This window comes from Palaemon carinicauda, chromosome 7, assembly GCF_036898095.1.
Source record: "Palaemon carinicauda isolate YSFRI2023 chromosome 7, ASM3689809v2, whole genome shotgun sequence".
Lineage (NCBI taxonomy): Eukaryota > Metazoa > Arthropoda > Malacostraca > Decapoda > Palaemonidae > Palaemon > Palaemon carinicauda.
The window spans coordinates 104,947,024-104,969,523 of NC_090731.1; the positions used below are offsets into that span (position 1 = coordinate 104,947,024).

The 22,500-nt window shown below is 39.4% G+C and overlaps 1 protein-coding gene across 1 annotated transcript in view; it reads right to left on the minus strand.

The window, feature by feature from the left end:
* The window catches only part of LOC137644466 (protein starmaker-like), a 33,943-nt gene extending 11,516 nt beyond the window's left edge, over nt 1-22,427 (minus strand). Inside the window, exons 1-3 of the mRNA XM_068377441.1 lie at nt 22,279-22,427; nt 21,896-22,080; nt 5,921-6,139 (exon numbers count right to left, since the gene is read on the minus strand). Coding sequence (XP_068233542.1) covers nt 5,921-6,139; nt 21,896-22,080; nt 22,279-22,427 — 553 coding nt within the window. The remainder of the gene's footprint in view (nt 1-5,920; nt 6,140-21,895; nt 22,081-22,278) is intronic.
* Between the last annotated feature and the right edge of the window lie 73 nt (nt 22,428-22,500).

Below are 22,500 nucleotides of genomic sequence, written 5' to 3' on the forward strand. Positions count from 1 at the left end.
AACGCTGGTAAGAAAAATAAATATAATCCAGCATTCACACCAGCCTCTAGCTGCAGTCAAAATCAAAATAAGCATTCACCCAAGACATTCACCACTGTCGTATCCTAACTAAAAACATAAACAAACAATCTCATTTATACCAACAGTCTTTCTCACCAAAAACAATCGATACACTAACTACCCCTCTCTCTCTCTCTCTCTCTCTCTCTCTCTCTCTCTCTCTCTCTCTCTCTCTCTCTCTCTCTCTCTCTCTCTCAGGATTTGGCAAAAAACAAAAAGAAAATAAAACAAAAATAAATCCTCCACATCCCTCCCCCCTTACTTTGCCAAATCCGTCTCACACAAAACTTACAATATTTTTTTCATTACCCAGTCGCAGTCGGGAACGGGACCTCTACTCCGAGTAACTGGGCCTCCATATACTCTCTCATTCACTTCTTCCTCATCACAATCATTCGCTACATTAACACTATTCCTATCTAAATCCCTATCATCTAATATATCATGTACAATCATATCTACCTCGATCTCATCTGGCCCTAAAATTACACTCATTTCTGTAAACAGTTCAACCATTTCATCAAAAACATTCTCAACTTTAGTAATAGATTCATTCATGCTACTTATCATTCTTCTATCTCTCACTCTTGCGTTATTCATTTTTTCTTTCATATCATCTAAGGAAAAGCCACACACACTAGAAGTATCATTCATACTCAGCCATGATTCATCTGTGTTAATACATTTATCTTCCACACTCACTTGTACATTTACATTGTCATGCATATTCAGATTCTTACCTTTACCTATAAATTTCCCTTACACTTTTTCCTCACTTAAAACTTTCACACGCCTCTTTTTCCTATATTCAACTAACACTAATTCTTTATTTTCCAGTCCTAACTTCTCATGTATACTAGGTTCATACTTACTCATTTCCAACAAATTATTCATCCCATTCTCACGAACATTGATCCTATTCCTTCCACACACACAGGAGGTCTCACCCAGCTGAACCCTCTTACACTCTATTTTCCCTAACATCCTGTCTGACTTAATCCCTTCTTCCTACATACTCTAGCTACATGCCCATCTGGACCACATTCAGAACGCTTACCCCGCGGGTTCTGGTACACTCTAGCATAATGACCATCCTTACCACAATTGCCACAAATCACATTTGTACGATTACTCCGGCATCCACTCGCCATGTGCCCAGTCAAACCACACCGATAACATTTTACCCCTATCTCTTTCTTGCACTCGCTAATTCTATGCCCTACCTCACCACATCCAAAACAAGCACCTAGAGCCCATTTACATTCATTCTTCTTATGTCCTACTTTCCCACAACTATAACACATCTCTTCACGGATACGACTACCTGACCTAACTTGCGGCGTACTAGCACTCCTATCTCTCCAAACCTGATTCCCTTGCCTAAACCATGCATTTGTCCTTACAGGTATTCCCACATTACTCGCCCTAACACTCCTATCTACTACACTATCAGCTACCCTCATCGGTACTCTCATAACAGCATCTCTAAAACTAACATATTCTGGCACACTTTCCTCCATTCCAGTTCTTACACTCACAGATTTACTTTCTTTCATTCATCTATCCAACTCGTAATCCTCAACTATCTCTAAAATATCATCCCATGTCAATCTTTCTTTCGTCCACCTCATTTTCTCCTTCCGTTTCAAATTAACAAACTCGGCAACAATCTTGGGTACAGTAGCCAAAAACTTCTTCATCAACTCCTTATTCTCATTTATACCTTCATCCCCATACTTCTTCCTAGCTAAAGTTTCCAACCTACATACATACATCGATATAGCTTCTCCTGCATTCATCCGTGCTTCATCAAAATCATTCTTACGCTTATACTTAACACTCCCTTTCATACGTTTTACCTGCTCAATTATTCTCTTTTTCACACTTTCATAATCAACGTCACCTACACTCATTATCACTCCATACATCGTCAACAAATACCCAGTCAAATATTCTCCTAACTCCCTAGCCCAAACTCTTTTACTATCCCCATACTTATCCTGACAATACCTCTCATACTCCTTGAAAAACTTGTATACATCCCTACTGCTATGCTCATTGAACCTTTCACACCGAGGTACCTCTCTCATAAACACAGTCTTACACACATCACGTTCATTCTCACTGCTATCATCACTGCTACCTTCCTTCTTGTTTCCTACTTCCTCGCTAGAATATAAGGAATCTAATTCCACAGTCATACTCCTATCCTTGATCATACTCTTCCTAGCCCTTTTCTTACTTGCCACTTTCACCCATTTACGATCGTCCTTGCTATCAGCCTGATACGTTTTCTTCTCTTTCTTCACATCACTTTTACCTTTCTTCTCGTGATTCCTATCACATTTCTGTTCATCCTTACTATGCCTTATTCCCTTATCTTCAATCTCACTATCACTATTACTATTGCTATCACTATCACTTCCTTTCCCATTATCACTAACCTTAGCCTTCTCATCCACTATCAACCCATTACCCGAAACTGAGGACACTCCTCCGACTGCACCTTCACCCATTATAGTTTTCATCATCCCCATGACTTGCCCCATCATAGCTTCCAATCGGTTCTCCATTCGTTCCTCATTCTCTTTCATCCTCATCTCAACACGTTCTTCCACTTTCTCTACAGTTCCCTTTAACTCCCTAAGCTCCTTCTGCATCGCCTCATTCTCCCAGTTCAACCTCTCATTCTCTACTAGCAACCTCTCCTCGCGCTCCTTACTCAGCCGCAATTCCTCCTTCAAAACCCTTAATTGCTCCTCCATTTTTCATCAACCTTAATCCTAATTCCGTCCTTCGTCCAAGAGTCCAGCTTCCTATCCCACCTCGGCAGTCCCTGTTCGGGCGCCAAAATAATGTGGCGGGATGTTGCAAGGACAACCCCCACACCCTGAATCACACTTACTGACAATGGTCTCCACAAAAAAAACTTTCCCCTTCCGTTATCAACTGGACTCTTGGACAGAAGGAAAATGAAAACAAAACATGACCTTAATGATATATTTCTTACAAACTAAAATAATTGATACAAAAAACCCTTCCACAATCAATTAAACACTTAACATCCACAACCAAAATAATTACACCTAAAATTAATCTTTAACTTAATAAATATACCAAAAAAAAAAAAACCTAACACCATTCAAATGAAAAAACCCTAACAAACTTAAAGTTAAAATAGACCACAACCAATATGTATAGATTATTTTATAGGACACCAACACTGTCCTCAACATGAAGCCAAACTGTCTTTTATGGCAAACTACCACTATCACCGCTTTGTGGTCAACTATTCCACTGGGTGGCAATTTGCCACCACTACTTCCCTGATTGAGGTCGTTGTTATTATCATCATTATCATCATCATTATTTTTATCATCTTTATCATCAACAGCAACCTTATTTCAAAGGCCAGGTCATCATGGGTTCAGCAATCCAAAAAACCGTCCAAGCAAAATCGTAATACAGGCTAGGTCGTCAACAATAAATCCAGTTTCTAACAAATTTAGTCACTCCAAAGGAGGAATCACGGCTGTTAAAATATACAAAACACTTCCAACGCTGGTAAGAAAAATAAATATAATCCAGCATTCACACCAGCCTCTAGCTGCAGTCAAAATCAAAATAAGCATTCACCCAAGACATTCACCACTGTCGTAACCTAACTAAAAACATGAACAAACAATCTCATTTATACCAACAGTCTTTCTCACCAAAAACAATCGATACACTAACTACCTATCTATCTCTCTCTCTCTCTCTCTCTCTCTCTTTCTCTCTCTCTCTCTCTCTCTCTCTCTCTCTCTCTTAGGATTTGGCAAAAAACAAAAATAAAAATAAAACAAAAATAAATCCTCCAAATCCCTCCCCCATTACTTTGCCAAATCCGTCTCACACAAAACTTACAATATTTTTTTCATTACCCAGTCGCAGTCGGGAACGGGACCTCTACTCCGAGTAACTGGGCCTCCATATACTCTCTCATTCACTTCTTCCTTATCACAATCATTCGCTACATTAACACTATTCCTATCTGAATCCCTATCATCTAATATATCATGTACAATCATATCTACCTCGTTCTCATCTGGCCCTAAAATTACACTCATTTCTGTAAACAGTTCATCCATTTCATCAAAAACCTTCTCAACTTTAGCAATAGATTCATTCATGCTACTTATCATTCTTCTATCTCTCACTCTTGCGTTATTCATTTTTTCTTTCATATCATCTAAGGAAAAGCCACACACACTATAAGTATCATTCATACTCAGCCATGATTCATCTGTATTAATACATTCATCTTCCACACTCACTTGTACATTTACACCCTTGTCATGCATATTCAGATTCTTACCTTTACCTATAAATTTCCCTTGCACTTTCTCCTCACTTAAAACTTTCAAACGCCTCTTTTTCCTATATTCAACTAACACTAATTCTTTATTTTCCAGCCCTAACTTCTCATGTATACTAGGTTTATACTTACTCATTTCCAACCAATTATTCATCCCATTCTCACGAACATTGATCCTATTCCTTCTACACACACACGAGGTCTCACCCAGCTGAACCCTCTTACACTCTAGTTTCCCGAACATCCTGTCTGACTTAATCCCTTCTTCCTACATACTCTAGCTTCATGCCCATCTGCACCACATTCAGAACGCTTACCCAGCGGCTCCTGGCACACTCTAGCATAATGACCATCCTTAACACAGTTGCCGCAAATCACATTTGTACGATTACTCTGGCATCCACTCGCTATGTGCCCAGTCAAACCACACCGATAACATTTTACCCCTTTCTCTTTCTTGCACTCGCTAATTCCATGCCCTACCTCACCACATCCAAAACAAGCACCTAGAGCCCATCTACATTCATTCTTCTTATGTCCTACTTTCCCACAACTATAACACATCTCTTCACGGATACAACTACCTGACCTAATTTGCGGCGTACTAGCACTCCTATCCCTCCAAACCTGATTCCCTTGCCTAAACCATTCATTTGTCCTTACATGTATTCCCACATTACTCGCCCTAACACTCCTATCTACTACACTATCAGCTACCCTCATCGGTCCTCTCATAACAGCATCTCTAAAACTACCACATTCTGGCACACTTTCCTCCATTCCAGTTCTTACACTCACAGATTTACTTTCTTTCATACATCTATCCAACTCGTAATCCTCAACTATCTCTAAAATTTCATCCCATGTCAATCTTTCTTTCGTCCACCTCATTTTCTCCTTCCGTTTCAAATTAACAAACTCGGCAACAATCTTGGGTACAGTAGCCAAAAACTTCTTCATCAACTCCTTATTCTCATTTATACCTTCATCCCCATACTTCTTCCTAGCTAAAGTTTCCAACCTACATACATACATCGATATCGCTTCTCCTGCATTCATCCGTGCTTCATCAAAATCATTCTTACGCTTATACTTAACACTCCCTTTTCATACGTTTTACCTGCTCAATTATTCTCTTTTTCACACTTTCATAATCAACGTCACCTACACTCATTATCACTCCATACATCGTCAACAAATACCCAGTTAAATATTCTCCTAACTCCCTAGCCCAAACTCTTTTACTATCCCCATACTTATCCTGACAATACCTCTCATACTCCTTGAGAAACTCGTATACATCCCTACTGCTATGCTCAATGAACCTTTCACACCGAGGTACCTCTCTCATAAACACAGTCTTACACACATCACGTTCATTCTCACTGCTATCATCACTGCTACCTTCCTTCTTGTTTCCTACTTCCTCGCTAGAATATAAGGAATCTAATTCCACAGTCATACTCCTATCCTTGATCATACTCTTCCTAGCCCTTTTCTTACTTGCCACTTTCACCCAATCACGATCGTCCTTGCTATCAGCCTGATACGTTTTCTTCTCTTTCTTCACATCACTTTTACCTTTCTTCTCGTGATTCCTATCACATTCCTGTTCATCCTTACTATGCCTTATTCCCTTATCTTCAATCTCACTATCACTATTACTCTTACTATCACTATCAATTCCTTTCCCATTATCACTAACCTTAGCATTCTCATCCACTATCAACCCATTACCCGAAACTGAGGACACTCCTCCGACTGCACCTTCACCCATTATAGTTTTCATCATCCCCATGACTTGCCCCATCATAGCTTCCAATCGGTTCTCCATTCGTTCCTCATTCTCTTTCATCCTCATCTCAACACGTTCTTCCACTCTCTCTACAGTTCCCTTTAACTCCCTAAGCTCCTTCTGCATCGCCTCATTCTCCCAGTTCAACCTCTCATTCTCTACTAGCAACCTCTCCTCATGCTCCTTACTCAGCCGCAATTCCTCCTTCAAAACCCTTAATTGCTCCTCCATTTTTCATCAACCTTAATCCTAATTCCGTCCTTCGTCCATCAGTCCAGCTTCCTATCCCACCTCGGCAGTCCCTGTTCGGGCGCCAAAATAATGTGGCGGGATGTTGCAAGGACAACCCCCACACCCTGAATCACACTTACTGACAATGGTCTCCACAAAACAAACTTTCCCCTTCCGTTATCAACTGGACTCTTGGACAGAAGGAAAATGAAAACAAAACATGACCTTAATGCTATATTTCTTACAAACTAAAATAATTAATACAAAAAACCCTTCCACAATCAATTAAACACTTAACATCCACAACCAAAATAATTACACTTAAAATTAATCTTTAACTTAATAAATATACCAAAAAAAACAAACCTAACACCATTCAAATGAAAAAACCCTAACAAACTTAAAATTAAAATAGACCACAACCAATATGTATAGATTATTTTATAGGATACCAACACTGTCCTCAACATAAAGTCAAACTGTCTTTTAGGGCAAAATACCACTATCACCGCTTTGTGGTCAACTATTCCACTGGGTGGCAATTTGCCACCACTACTTCCCTGATTGGGGTCGTTGTTATTATCATCATCATCATCATCATCATTTTTATCATCTTTATCATCAACAGCAACCTTAATTCAAAGGCGAGGTCATCATCGGTTCAGCAATCCAAAAAACAGTCCAAGCAAAATCGTAATACAGGCCAGGTCGTCAACAATAAATCCAGTTTCTAACAAATTTAGTCACTCCAAAGTAGGAATCACGGCTGTTAAAATATACAAAACACCTCCAACGCTGGTAAGAAAAATAAATATAATCCAGCATTCACACCAGCCTCTAGCTGCAGTCAAAATCAAAATAAGCATTCACCCAAGACATTCACCACTGTCGTAACCTAACTAAAAACATAAACAAACAATCTCATTTATACCAACAGTCTTTCTCACCACAAACAATCGATACTCTAACTACCCCCTCTCTCTCTCTCTCTCTCTCTCTCTATCTCTCTCTCTCTCTCTCTCTCTCTCTCTCTCTCTCTCTCTCTCTCTCTCTCTCTCTCTCTTTCTCTCTTTCAGGATTTGGCAAAAAACAAAAATAAAAATAAAACAAAAATAATTCCTCCACATCCCTCCCCCCTTACTTTGCCAAATCCGTCTCACACAAAACTTACAATATTTTTTTCATTACCCAGTCGCAGTCGGGAACGGGACCTCTACTCCGAGTAACTGGGCCTCCATATACTCTCTCATTCACTTCTTCCTTATCACAATCATTCGCTACATTAACACTATTCCTATCTAAATCCCTATCATCTAATATATCATGTACAATCATATCTACCTCGATCTCATCTGGCCCTAAAATTACACTCATTTCTGTAAACAGTTCAACCATTTCATCAAAAACATTCTCAACTTTAGCAAAAGATTCATTCATGCTACTTATCATTCTTCTATCTCTCACTCTTGCGTTATTCATTTTTTCTTTCATATCATCTAAGGAAAAGCCACACACACTAGAAGTATCATTCATACTCAGCCATGATTCATCTGTATTAATACATTTATCTTCCACACTCACTTGTACATTTATACCCTTGTCATGCATATTCAGATTCTTAACTTTACCAATAAATTTCCCTTACACTTTCTCCTCACTTAAAACTTTCACACGCCTCTTTTTCCTATATTCAACTAACACTAATTCTTTATTTTCCAGCCTTAACTTCTCATGTATACTAGGTTCATACTTACTCATTTCCAACCAATTATTCATCCCATTCTCACGAACATTGATCCTATTCCTTCCACACACACAGGAGGTCTCACCCAGCTGAACCCTCTTACACTCTAGTTTCCCGAACATCCTGTCTGACTTAATCCCTTCTTCCTACATACTCTAGCTACATGCCCATCTGGACCACATTCAGAACGCTTACACCGCGGGTCCTGGCACACTCTAGCATAATGACCATCCTTACCACAATTGCCGTAAATCACATTTGTACGATTACTCCGGCATCCACTCGCCATGTGCCTAGTCAAACCACACCGATAACATTTTACCCCTATCTCTTTCTTGCACTCGCTAATTCTATGCCCTTCCTCACCACATCCAAAACAAGCACCTAGAGCCCATCTACATTCAATCTTCATATGTCCTACTTTCCCACAACTATAACACAACTCTTCACGGATACAACTACCTGACCTACCTTGCGGCGTACTAGCATTCCTATCCCTCCAAACCTGATTCCCTTGCCTAAACCCTTCATTTGTCCTTACTGGTATTCCCACATTACTCGCCCTAACACTCCTATTTACTACACTATCAGCTACCCTCATCGGTCCTTTCATAACAGCATCTCTAAAACTAACATATTCTGGCACACTTTCCTCCATTCCAGTTCTTACACTCACAGATTTACTTTCTTTCATACATCTATCCAACTCGTAATCCTCAACTATCTCTAAAATATCATCCCATGTCAATCTTTCTTTCGTCCACCTCATTTTCTCCTTCCGTTTCAAATTAACAAACTCGGCAACAATCTTGGGTACAGTAGCCAAAAACTTCTTCATCAACTCCTTATTCTCATTTATACCTTCATCCCCATACTTCTTCCTAGCTAAAGTTTCCAACCTACATACATACATCGATATCGCTTCTCCTGTATTCATCCGTGCTTCATCAAAATCATTCTTACGCTTATACTTAACACTCCCTTTCATACGTTTTACCTGCTCAATTATTCTCTTTTTCACACTTTCATAATCAACCTCACCTACACTCATTATCACTCCATACATCGTCAACAAATACCCAGTCAAATATTCTCCTAACTCCCTAGCCCAAACTCTTTTACTATCCCCATACTTATCCTGACAATACCTCTCATACTCCTTGAAAAATTCGTATACATCCCTACTGCTATGCTCATTGAACCTTTCACACCGAGGTACCTCTCTCATAAACACAGTCTTATACACATCACGTTCATTCTCTCTGCTATCATCACTGCTACCTTCCTTCTTGTTACCTACTTCCTCGCTAGAATATAAGGAATCTAATTCCACAGTCATACTGCTATCCTTGATCATACTCTTCCTAGCCCTTTTCTTACTGGCTACTTTCACCCATTTACGATCGTCCTTGCTATCAGCCTGATACGTTTTCTTCTCTTTCTTCACATCAGTTTTACCTTTCTTCTCGTGATTCCTATCACATTTCTGTTCATCCTTACTATGCCTTATTCCCTTATCTTCAATCTCACTATCACTATTACTATTGCTATCACTATCACTTCCTTTCCCATTATCACTAACCTTAGCCTTCTCATCCACTATCAACCCATTACCCGAAACTGAGGACACTCCTCCGGCTGCACCTTCACCCATTATAGTTTTCATCATCCCCATGACTTGCCCCATCATAGCTTCCAATCGGTTCTCCATTCGTTCCTCATTCTCTTTCATCCTCATCTCAACACGTTCTTCCACTCTCTCTACAGTTCCCTTTAACTCCCTAAGCTCCTTCTGCATCGCCTCATTCTCCCAGTTCAACCTCTCATTCTCTACTAGCAACCTCTCCTCACACTCCTTACTCAGCCACAATTCCTCCTTCAAAGCCCTTAATTGCTCCTCCATTTTTCATCAACCTTAATCCTAATTCCGTCCTTCGTCCAACAGTCCAGCTTCCTATCCCACCTCGGCAGTCCCTGTTCGGGCGCCAAAATAATGTGGCGGGATGTTGCAAGGACAACCCCCACACCCTGAATCACACTTACTGAAAATGGTCTCCACAAAACAAACTTTCCCCTTCCGTTATCAACTGGACTCTTGGACAGAAGGAAAATTAAAACAAAACATGACCTTAATGCTATATTTCTTACAAACTAAAATAATTGATACAAAAAACCCTTCCACAATCAATTAAACACTTAACATCCACAACCAAAATAATTACACTTAAAATTAATCTTTAACTCAATAAATATACCAAAAAAAAAACCTAACACCATTCAAATGAAAAAACCCTAACAAACTTAAAGTTAAAATAGACCACAACCAATATGTATAGATTATTTTATAGGACACCAACACTGTCCTCAACATGAAGCCAAACTGTCTTTTATGGCAAACTACCACTATCACCGCTTTGTGGTCAACTATTTCACTGGGTGGCAATTTGCCACCACTACTTCCCTGATTGAGGTCGTTGTTATTATCATCATTATCATCATCATCATTTTTATCATCTTTATCATCAACAGCAACCTTATTTCAAAGGCCAGGTCATCATGGGTTCAGCAATCCAAAAAACCGTCCAAGCAAAATCGTAATACAGGCTAGGTCGTCAACAATAAATCCAGTTTCTAACAAATTTAGTCACTCCAAAGGAGGAATCACGGCTGTTAAAATATACAAAACACTTCCAACGCTGGTAAGAAAAATAAATATAATCCAGCATTCACACCAGCCTCTAGCTGCAGTCAAAATCAAAATAAGCATTCACCCAAGACATTCACCACTGTCGTAACCTAACTAAAAACATGAACAAACAATCTCATTTATACCAACAGTCTTTCTCACCAAAAACAATCGATACACTAACTACCTATATATCTCTCTCTCTCTCTCTCTCTCTCTCTCTCTCTCTCTCTCTCTCTCTCTCTCTCTCTCTCTCTCTCTCTCTCTCTAGGATTTGGCAAAAAACAAAAATAAAAATAAAACAAAAATAAATCCTCCAAATCCCTCCCCCATTACTTTGCCAAATCCGTCTCACACAAAACTTACAATATTTTTTTCATTACCCAGTCGCAGTCGGGAACGGGACCTCTACTCCGAGTAACTGGGCCTCCATATACTCTCTCATTCACTTCTTCCTTATCACAATCATTCGCTACATTAACACTATTCCTATCTGAATCCCTATCATCTAATATATCATGTACAATCATATCTACCTCGTTCTCATCTGGCCCTAAAATTACACTCATTTCTGTAAACAGTTCATCCATTTCATCAAAAACCTTCTCAACTTTAGCAATAGATTCATTCATGCTACTTATCATTCTTCTATCTCTCACTCTTGCGTTATTCATTTTTTCTTTCATATCATCTAAGGAAAAGCCACACACACTATAAGTATCATTCATACTCAGCCATGATTCATCTGTATTAATACATTCATCTTCCACACTCACTTGTACATTTACACCCTTGTCATGCATATTCAGATTCTTACCTTTACCTATAAATTTCCCTTGCACTTTCTCCTTTCTTCCTACATACTCTAGCTACATGCCCATCTGGACCACATTCAGGACGCTTACCCCGCGGGTCCTGGCACACTCTAGCATAATGACCATCCTTACCACAATTGCCACAAATCACATTTGTACGATTACTCCGGCATCCACTCGCCATGTGCCCAGTCAAACCACACCGATAACATTTTACCCCTATCTCTTTCTTGCACTCGCTTATTCTATGCCCTACCTCACCACATCCAAAACAAGCACCTAGAGCCCATTTACATTCATTCTTCTTATGTCCTACTTTCACACAACTATAACACATCTCTTCACGGATACGACTACCTGACCTAACTTGCGGCGTACTAGCACTCCTATCTCTCCAAACCTGATTCCCTTGCCTAAACCATTCATTTGTCCTTACAGGTATTCCCACATTACTCGCCCTAACACTCCTATCTACTACACTATCAGCTACCCTCATCGGTACTCTCATAACAGCATCTCTAAAACTAACATATTCTGGCACACTTTCCTCCATTCCAGTTCTTACACTCACAGATTTACTTTCTTTCATTCATCTATCCAACTCGTAATCCTCAACTATCTCTAAAATATCATCCCATGTCAATCTTTCTTTCGTCCACCTCATTTTCTCCTTCCGTTTCAAATTAACAAACTCGGCAACAATCTTGGGTACAGTAGCCAAAAACTTCTTCATCAACTCCTTATTCTCATTTATACCTTCATCCCCATACTTCTTCCTAGCTAAAGTTTCCAACCTACATACATACATCGATATCGCTTCTCCTGCATTCATCCGTGCTTCATCAAAATCATTCTTACGCTTATACTTAACACTCCCTTTCATACGTTTTACCTGCTCAATTATTCTCTTTTTCACACTTTCATAATCAACGTCACCTACACTCATTATCACTCCATACATCGTCAACAAATACCCAGTCAAATATTCTCCTAACTCCCTAGCCCAAACTCTTTTACTATCCCCATACTTATCCTGACAATACCTCTCATACTCCTTGAAAAACTTGTATACATCCCTACTGCTATGCTCATTGAACCTTTCACACCGAGGTACCTCTCTCATAAACACAGTCTTACACACATCACGTTCATTCTCACTGCTATCATCACTGCTACCTTCCTTCTTGTTTCCTACTTCCTCGCTAGAATATAAGGAATCTAATTCCACAGTCATACTCCTATCCTTGATCATACTCTTCCTAGCCCTTTTCTTACTTGCCACTTTCACCCATTTACGATCGTCCTTGCTATCAGCCTGATACGTTTTCTTCTCTTTCTTCACATCACTTTTACCTTTCTTCTCGTGATTACTATCACATTTCTGTTCATCCTTACTATGCCTTATTCTCTTATCTTCAATCTCACTATCACTATTACTATTGCTATCACTATCACTTCCTTTCCCATTATCACTAACCTTAGCCTTCTCATCCACTATCAACCCATTACCCGAAACTGAGGACACTCCTCCGACTGCACCTTCACCCATTATAGTTTTCATCATCCCCATGACTTGCCCCATCATAGCTTCCAATCGGTTCTCCATTCGTTCCTCATTCTCTTTCATCCTCATCTCAACACGTTCTTCCACTTTCTCTACAGTTCCCTTTAACTCCCTAAGCTCCTTCTGCATCGCCTCATTCTCCCAGTTCAACCTCTCATTCTCTACTAGCAACCTCTCCTCGCGCTCCTTACTCAGCCGCAATTCCTCCTTCAAAACCCTTAATTGCTCCTCCATTTTTCATCAACCTTAATCCTAATTCCGTCCTTCGTCCAACAGTCCAGCTTCCTATCCCACCTCGGCAGTCCCTGTTTGGGCGCCAAAATAATGTGGCGGGATGTTGCAAGGACAACCCCCACACCCTGAATCACACTTACTGACAATGGTCTCCACAAAACAAACTTTCCCCTTCCGTTATCAACTGGACTCTTGGACAGAAGGAAAATGAAAACAAAACATGACTTTAATGATATATTTCTTACAAACTAAAATAATTGATACAAAAAACCCTTCCACAATCAATTAAACACTTAACATCCACAACCAAAATAATTACACCTAAAATTAATCTTTAACTTAATAAATATACCAAAAAAAAAAAAAAACCTAACACCATTCAAATGAAAAAACCCTAACAAACTTAAAGTTAAAATAGACCACAACCAATATGTATAGATTATTTTATAGGACACCAACACTGTCCTCAACATGAAGCCTACTTTCCCACAACTATAACACATCTCTTCACGGATACAACTACCTGACCTAATTTGCGGCGTACTAGCACTCCTATCCCTCCAAACCTGATTCCCTTGCCTAAACCATTCATTTGTCCTTACATGTATTCCCACATTACTCGCCCTAACACTCCTATCTACTACACTATCAGCTACCCTCATCGGTCCTCTCATAACAGCATCTCTAAAACTACCACATTCTGGCACACTTTCCTCCATTCCAGTTCTTACACTCACAGATTTACTTTCTTTCATACATCTATCCAACTCGTAATCCTCAACTATCTCTAAAATTTCATCCCATGTCAATCTTTCTTTCGTCCACCTCATTTTCTCCTTCCGTTTCAAATTAACAAACTCGGCAACAATCTTGGGTACAGTAGCCAAAAACTTCTTCATCAACTCCTTATTCTCATTTATACCTTCATCCCCATACTTCTTCCTAGCTAAAGTTTCCAACCTACATACATACATCGATATCGCTTCTCCTGCATTCATCCGTGCTTCATCAAAATCATTCTTACGCTTATACTTAACACTCCCTTTTCATACGTTTTACCTGCTCAATTATTCTCTTTTTCACACTTTCATAATCAACGTCACCTACACTCATTATCACTCCATACATCGTCAACAAATACCCAGTTAAATATTCTCCTAACTCCCTAGCCCAAACTCTTTTACTATCCCCATACTTATCCTGACAATACCTCTCATACTCCTTGAGAAACTCGTATACATCCCTACTGCTATGCTCAATGAACCTTTCACACTGAGGTACCTCTCTCATAAACACAGTCTTACACACATCACGTTCATTCTCACTGCTATCATCACTGCTACCTTCCTTCTTGTTTCCTACTTCCTCGCTAGAATATAAGGAATCTAATTCCACAGTCATACTCCTATCCTTGATCATACTCTTCCTAGCCCTTTTCTTACTTGCCACTTTCACCCAATCACGATCGTCCTTGCTATCAGCCTGATACGTTTTCTTCTCTTTCTTCACATCACTTTTACCTTTCTACTCGTGATTCCTATCACATTCCTGTTCATCCTTACTATGCCTTATTCCCTTATCTTCAATCTCACTATCACTATTACTCTTACTATCACTATCAATTCCTTTCCCATTATCACTAACCTTAGCATTCTCATCCACTATCAACCCATTACCCGAAACTGAGGACACTCCTCCGACTGCACCTTCACCCATTATAGTTTTCATCATCCCCATGACTTGCCCCATCATAGCTTCCAATCGGTTCTCCATTCGTTCCTCATTCTCTTTCATCCTCATCTCAACACGTTCTTCCACTCTCTCTACAGTTCCCTTTAACTCCCTAAGCTCCTTCTGCATCGCCTCATTCTCCCAGTTCAACCTCTCATTCTCTACTAGCAACCTCTCCTCACGCTCCTTACTCAGCCGCAATTCCTCCTTCAAAACCCTTAATTGCTCCTCCATTTTTCATCAACCTTAATCCTAATTCCGTCCTTCGTCCAACAGTCCAGCTTCCTATCCCACCTCGGCAGTCCCTGTTCGGGCGCCAAAATAATGTGCCGGGATGTTGCAAGGACAACCCCCACACCCTGAATCACACTTACTGACAATGGTCTCCACAAAACAAACTTTCCCCTTCCGTTATCAACTGGACTCTTGGACAGAAGGAAAATGAAAACAAAACATGACCTTAATGCTATATTTCTTACAAACTAAAATAATTAATACAAAAAACCCTTCCACAATCAATTAAACACTTAACATCCACAACCAAAATAATTACACTTAAAATTAATCTTTAACTTAATAAATATACCAAAAAAAAAAACCTAACACCATTCAAATGAAAAAACCCTAACAAACTTGAAATTAAAATAGACCACAACCAATATGTATAGATTATTTTATAGGATACCAACACTGTCCTCAACATAAAGTCAAACTGTCTTTTAGGGCAAAATACCACTATCACCGCTTTGTGGTCAACTATTCCACTGGGTGGCAATTTGCCACCACTACTTCCCTGATTGGGGTCGTTGTTATTATCATCATCATCATCATCATCATCATTTTTATCATCTTTATCATCAACAGCAACCTTAATTCAAAGGCGAGGTCATCATCGGTTCAGCAATCCAAAAAACAGTCCAAGCAAAATCGTAATACAGGCCAGGTCGTCAACAATAAATCCAGTTTCTAACAAATTTAGTCACTCCAAAGGAGGAATCACGGCTGTTAAAATATACAAAACACCTCCAACGCTGGTAAGAAAAATAAATATAATCCAGCATTCACACCAGCCTCTAGCTGCAGTCAAAATCAAAATAAGCATTCACCCAAGACATTCACCACTGTCGTAACATAACTAAAAACATAAACAAACAATCTCATTTATACCAACAGTCTTTCTCACCACAAACAATCGATACACTAACTACCCCCCTCTCTCTCTCTCTCTCTCTCTCTCTCTCTCTCTCTCTCTCTCTCTCTCTCTCTCTCTCTCTTTCTCTCTTTCAGGATTTGGCAAAAAACAAAAATAAAAATAAAACAAAAATAATTCCTCCACATCCCTCCCCCCTTACTTTGCCAAATCCGTCTCACACAAAACTTACAATATTTTTTTCATTATCCAGTCGCAGTCGGGAACGGGACCTCTACTCCGAGTAACTGGGCCTCCATATACTCTCTCATTCACTTCTTCCTTATCACAATCATTCGCTACATTAACACTATTCCTATCTAAATCCCTATCATCTAATATATCATGTACAATCATATCTACCTCGATCTCATCTGGCCCTAAAATTACACTCATTTCTGTAAACAGTTCAACCATTTCATCAAAAACATTCTCAACTTTAGCAAAAGATTCATTCATGCTACTTATCATTCTTCTATCTCTCACTCTTGCGTTATTCATTTTTTCTTTCATATCATCTAAGGAAAAGCCACACACACTAGAAGTATCATTCATACTCAGCCATGATTCATCTGTATTAATACATTTATCTTCCACACTCACTTGTACATTTATACCCTTGTCATGCATATTCAGATTCTTAACTTTACCAATAAATTTCCCTTACACTTTCTCCTCACTTAAAACTTTCACACGCCTCTTTTTCCTATATTCAACTAACACTAATTCATTATTTTCCAGCCTTAACTTCTCATGTATACTAGGTTCATACTTACTCATTTCCAACCAATTATTCATCCCATTCTCACGAACATTGATCCTATTCCTTCCACACACACAGGAGGTCTCACCCAGCTGAACCCTCTTACACTCTAGTTTCCCGAACATCCTGTCTGACTTAATCCCTTCTTCCTACATACTCTAGCTACATGCCCATCTGGACCACATTCAGAACGCTTACACCGCGGGTCCTGGCACACTCTAGCATAATGACCATCCTTACCACAATTGCCGTAAATCACATTTGTACGATTACTCCGGCATCCACTCGCCATGTGCCCAGTCAAACCACACCGATAACATTTTACCCCTATCTCTTTCTTGCACTCGCTAATTCTATGCCCTTCCTCACCACATCCAAAACAAGCACCTAGAGCCCATCTACATTCAATCTTCATATGTCCTACTTTCCCACAACTATAACACAACTCTTCACGGATACAACTACCTGACCTACCTTGCGGCGTACTAGCATTCCTATCCCTCCAAACCTGATTCCCTTGCCTAAACCCTTCATTTGTCCTTACTGGTATTCCCACATTACTCGCCCTAACACTCCTATCTACTACACTATCAGCTACCCTCATCGGTCCTTTCATAACAGCATCTCTAAAACTAACATATTCTGGCACACTTTCCTCCATTCCAGTTCTTACACTCACAGATTTACTTTCTTTCATTCATCTATCCAACTCGTAATCCTCAACTATCTCTAAAATATCATCCCATGTCAATCTTTCTTTCGTCCACCTCATTTTCTCCTTCAGTTTCAAATTAACAAACTCGGCAACAATCTTGGGTACAGTAGCCAAAAACTTCTTCATCAACTCCTTATTCTCATTTATACCTTCATCCCCATACTTCTTCCTAGCTAAAGTTTCCAACCTACATACATACATCGATATCGCTTCTCCTGCATTCATCCGTGCTTCATCAAAATCATTCTTACGCTTATACTTAACACTCCCTTTCATACGTTTTACCTGCTCAATTATTCTCTTTTTCACACTTTCATAATCAACGTCACCTACACTCATTATCACTCCATACATCGTCAACAAATACCCAGTCAAATATTCTCCTAACTCCCTAGCCCAAACTCTTTTACTATCCCCATACTTATCCTGACAATACCTCTCATACTCCTTGAAAAATTCGTATACATCCCTACTGCTATGCTCATTGAACCTTTCACACCGAGGTACCTCTCTCATAAACACAGTCTTATACACATCACGTTCATTCTCACTGCTATCATCACTGCTACCTTCCTTCTTGTTACCTACTTCCTCGCTAGAATATAAGGAATCTAATTCCACAGTCATACTCCTATCCTTGATCATACTCTTCCTAGCCCTTTTCTTACTGGCCACTTTCACCCATTTACGATCGTCCTTGCTATCAGCCTGATACGTTTTCTTCTCTTTCTTCACATCACTTTTACCTTTCTTCTCGTGATTCCTATCACATTTCTGTTCATCCTTACTATGCCTTATTCCCTTATCTTCAATCTCACTATCACTATTACTATTGCTATCACTATCACTTTCTTTCCCATTATCACTAACCTTAGCCTTCTCATCCACTATCAACCCATTACCCGAAACTGAGGACACTCCTCCGGCTGCACCTTCACCCATTATAGTTTTCATCATCCCCATGACTTGCCCCATCATAGCTTCCAATCGGTTCTCCATTCGTTCCTCATTCTCTTTCATCCTCATCTCAACACGTTCTTCCACTCTCTCTACAGTTCCCTTTAACTCCCTAAGCTCCTTCTGCATCGCCTCATTCTCCCAGTTCAACCTCTCATTCTCTACTAGCAACCTCTCCTCACGCTCCTTACTCAGCCACAATTCCTCCTTCAAAGCCCTTAATTGCTCCTCCATTTTTCATCAACCTTAATCCTAATTCCGTCCTTCGTCCAACAGTCCAGCTTCCTATCCCACCTCGGCAGTCCCTGTTCGGGCGCCAAAATAATGTGGCGGGATGTTGCAAGGACAACCCCCACACCCTGAATCACACTTACTGAAAATGGTCTCCACAAAACAAACTTTCCCCTTCCGTTATCAACTGGACTCTTGGACAGAAGGAAAATGAAAACAAAACATGACCTTAATGCTATATTTCTTACAAACTAAAATAATTGATACAAAAAACCCTTCCACAATCAATTAAACACTTAACATCCACAACCAAAATAATTACACTTAAAATTAATCTTTAACTTAATAAATATAACAAAAAAAAAAAAAAATTAACACTATTCAAATGAAAAAACCCTAACAAACTTAAAGTTAAAATAGACCACAACCAATATGTATAGATTATTTTATAGGACACCAACATTGTCCTCAACATAAAGCCAAACTGTCTTTTATGGCAAACTACCACTATCACCGCTTTGTGGTCAACTATTCCACTGGGTGGCAATTTACCACCACTACTTCCCTGATTGGGGTCGTTGTTATTATCATCATCATCATCATTTTTATCATCTTTATCATCAACAGCAACCTTAATTCAAAGGCCAGGTCATCATCGGTTCAGCAATCCAAAAAACAGTCCAAGCAAAATCGTAATACAGGCCAGGTTGTCAACAATAAATCCAGTTTCTAACAAATTTAGTCACTCCAAAGGAGGAATCACGGCTGTTAAAATATACAAAACACTTCCAACGCTGGTAAGAAAAATAAATATAATCCAGCATTCACACCAGCCTCTAGCTGCAGTCAAAATCAAAATAAGCATTCACCCAAGACATTCACCACTGTCGTATCCTAACTAAAAACATAAACAAACAATCTCATTTATACCAACAGTCTTTCTCACCAAAAACAATCGATACACTAACTACCTATCTATCTCTCTCTCTCTCTCTCTCTCTCTCTCTCTCTCTCTCTCTCTCTCTCTCTAGGATTTGGCAAAAAACAAAAATAAAAATAAAACAAAAAAAAATCCTCCACATCCCTCCCCCCTTACTTTGCCAAATCCGTCTCACACAAAACTTACAATATTTTTTTCATTACCCAGTCGCAGTCGGGAACGGGACCTCTACTCCGAGTAACTGGGCCTCCATATACTCTCTCATTCACTTCTTCCTTATCACAATCATTCGCTACATTAACACTATTCCTATCTGAATCCCTATCATCTAATATATCATGTACAATCATATATACCTCGTTCTCATCTGGCCCTAAAATTACACTCATTTCTGTAAACAGTTCATCCATTTCATCAAAAACATTCTCAACTTTAGCAAAAGATTCATTCATGCTACTTATCATTCTTCTATCTCTCACTCTTGTGTTATTCATTTTTTCTTTCATATCATCTAAGGAAAAGCCACACACACTAGAAGTATCATTCATACTCAGCCATGATTCATCTGTATTAATACATTCATCTTCCACACTCACTTGTACATTTACACCCTTGTCATGCATATTCAGATTCTTACCTTTACCTATAAATTTCCCTTGCAATTTTTCCTCACTTAAAACTTTCACACGCCTCTTTTTCCTATATTCAACTAACACTAATTCTTTATTTTCCAGCCTTAACTTCTCATGTATACTAGGTTTATACCTACTCATTTCCAACCAATTATTCATCCCATTCTCACGAACATTGATCCTATTCCTTCTACACACACACACGAGGTCTCACCCAGCTGAACCTTCTTACACTCTAGTTTCCCGAACATCCTGTCTGACTTAATCCCTTCTTCCTACATACTCTAGCTACATGCCCATCTTGAACACATTCAGAACGCTTACCCCGCGGGTCCTGGCACACTCTAGCATAATGACCATCCTTACCACAATTGCCGCAAATCATATTTGTACGATTACTCTCGCATCCACTCGCTATGTGCCCAGTCAAACCACACCGATAACATTTTACCCCTTTCTCTTTCTTGAACTCGCTAATTCTATGCCCTACCTCACCACATCCAAAACAAGCACCTAGAGCCCATTTACATTCATTCTTCTTATGTCCTACTTTCCCACATCTATAACACTTCTCTTCACGGATACAACTACCTGACCTACCTTGCGGCGCACTAGCACTCCTATCCCTCCAAACCTGATTCCCTTGCCCAAACCCTTCATTTGTCCTTACTGGTATTCCCACATTACTCGCCCTAACACTCCTATCTACTACACTATCAGCTACCCTCATCGGTCCTCTCATAACAGCATCTCTAAAACTAACATATTCTGGCACACTTTCCTCCATTCCAGTTCTTACACTCACAGATTTACTTTCTTTCTTACATCTATCCAACTCGTAATCCTCAACTATCTCTAAAGTATTATCCCATGTCAATCTTTCTTTAGTCCACCTCATTTTCTCCTTCCGTTTCAAATTAACAAACTCGGCAACAATCTCGGGTACAGTAGCCAAAAACTTCTTCATTAACTCCTTATTCTCATTTATACCTTCATCCCCATACTTCTTCCTAGCTAAAGTTTCCACCCTACATACATACATCGATATCACTTCTCCTGCATTCATCTGTGCTTCATCAAAATCATTCTTACGCTTATAATTAACACTCCCTTTCATACGTTTTACCTGGTCAATTATTCTCTTTTTCACACTTTCATAATCAACGTCACCTACACTCATTATCACTCCATACATCGTCAACAAATACCCAGTCAAATATTCTCCTAACTCCCTAGCCCAAACTCTTTTACTATCCCCATACTTATCCTGACAATACCTCTCATACTCCTTGAAAAACACGTATACATCCATACTACTATGCTCATTGAACCTTTCACACCGAGGTACCTCTCTCATAAACACAATCTTACATACATCACGTTCATTCTCACTGCTATCATCACTGCTACCTTCCTTCTTTTTTCCTACTTCCTCGCTAGAATATAAGGAATCTAATTCCACATTCATACTCCTATCCTTGATCATACTCTTCCTAGCCCTTTTCTTACTTGCCACTTTCACCCATTCACGATCGTCCTTGCTATCAGCCTGATACTTTTTCTTCTCTTTCTTCACATCACTTTTACCTTTCTTCTCGTGATTCCTATCACATTTCTATTCATCCTTACTATGCCTTATTCCCTTATCTTCAATCTCACTATCACTATTACTATCACAATCACTATCACTTCCTTTCCCATTATTACTAACCTTAGCTCTCTCATCCACTATCAACCCATTACCCGAAACTGAGGACACTCCTCCGACTGCACCTTCACCCATTATAGTTTTCATCATCCCCATGACTTGCCCCATCATAGCTTCCAATCGGTTCTCCATTCTTTCCTCATTCTCT